Genomic DNA, 779 nt, shown 5'->3' with positions numbered 1-779 from the left:
TTGGAGATTTATCTTTCATGTGCCCCGAATTCATCCAAGTAAAATACATTTTAGGTTTTCAGGTTTTTTTTCCAAAACATAAGATGTTGATAATATATTTAATATTTATCACTATTCTTGTTTGAAATTGCAGTCATTCTTTGCTGGTTTGGCTGCATCAGGGGCTTTAACTTCTGGTTTGAGGCTAATTACCAAAGCAGCTTTTGATAAAACAAGTCATGGTCTCCGTAAGGGTGTGGGTAAGTTTCTTATCCTCTACATTGCATAACCAAATCATATCTGCCACCATATAGCAACATTTGGCATAAATTTTTATTGTGTTAATTAGTTTTCAGATAACGACGCTTTTGTTCATTATGGTATTTGCAGTGTTGTTTCTTGCTATCTCAACTTTCCTAGAGTTCCTATGTATTTTCCTATACGCCTTTGTCTTTGCCAAACTACCGATCGTCAAACACTTCCGGAGAAAGGCTGCTTTAGAAGGATCTACAACAGTTGCAGCTGATCTTGCTGCGGCTGGGATTCGAACCAGTCACAGCGAAAATGTAAAGGAAGATAGCTTAAGATTCCTCAAAAGGTTCCTTAAATAATAACTGGATACCAAAATCTGAAAAAAATATCGTTCGTTGTTACAGGATGATGCTAAACAAGAGAGGCTAAGTAACAAGCAATTATTGATGCAGAACATTGATTATGCAATCGACCTCTATTTGATCTATGTCCTCACATTATCAATTTTTCCCGGATTCTTGTATGAAAACACCGGTACTCACAAACTG

The 779-nt window shown here is 36.3% G+C and overlaps 1 protein-coding gene across 1 annotated transcript; it reads left to right on the top strand.

The window, feature by feature from the left end:
- Positions 1-133: 133 nt before the first annotated feature.
- On the top strand, positions 134-765 carry LOC140966256 (equilibrative nucleotide transporter 3-like; the record flags this gene model as incomplete). Its single annotated transcript, XM_073426589.1, has 3 exons — positions 134-239; positions 370-545; positions 636-765. Coding segments are annotated over 3 exons (412 nt in total), but the record flags the coding sequence as incomplete, so codon positions are not given.
- Between the last annotated feature and the right edge of the window lie 14 nt (positions 766-779).

Source organism: Primulina huaijiensis, unplaced genomic scaffold (genome assembly GCF_012295235.1).
Source record: "Primulina huaijiensis isolate GDHJ02 unplaced genomic scaffold, ASM1229523v2 scaffold203464, whole genome shotgun sequence".
Taxonomy (NCBI): Eukaryota; Viridiplantae; Streptophyta; class Magnoliopsida; order Lamiales; family Gesneriaceae; genus Primulina; species Primulina huaijiensis.
This window is presented reverse-complemented; position numbering and strand designations above follow the sequence as displayed.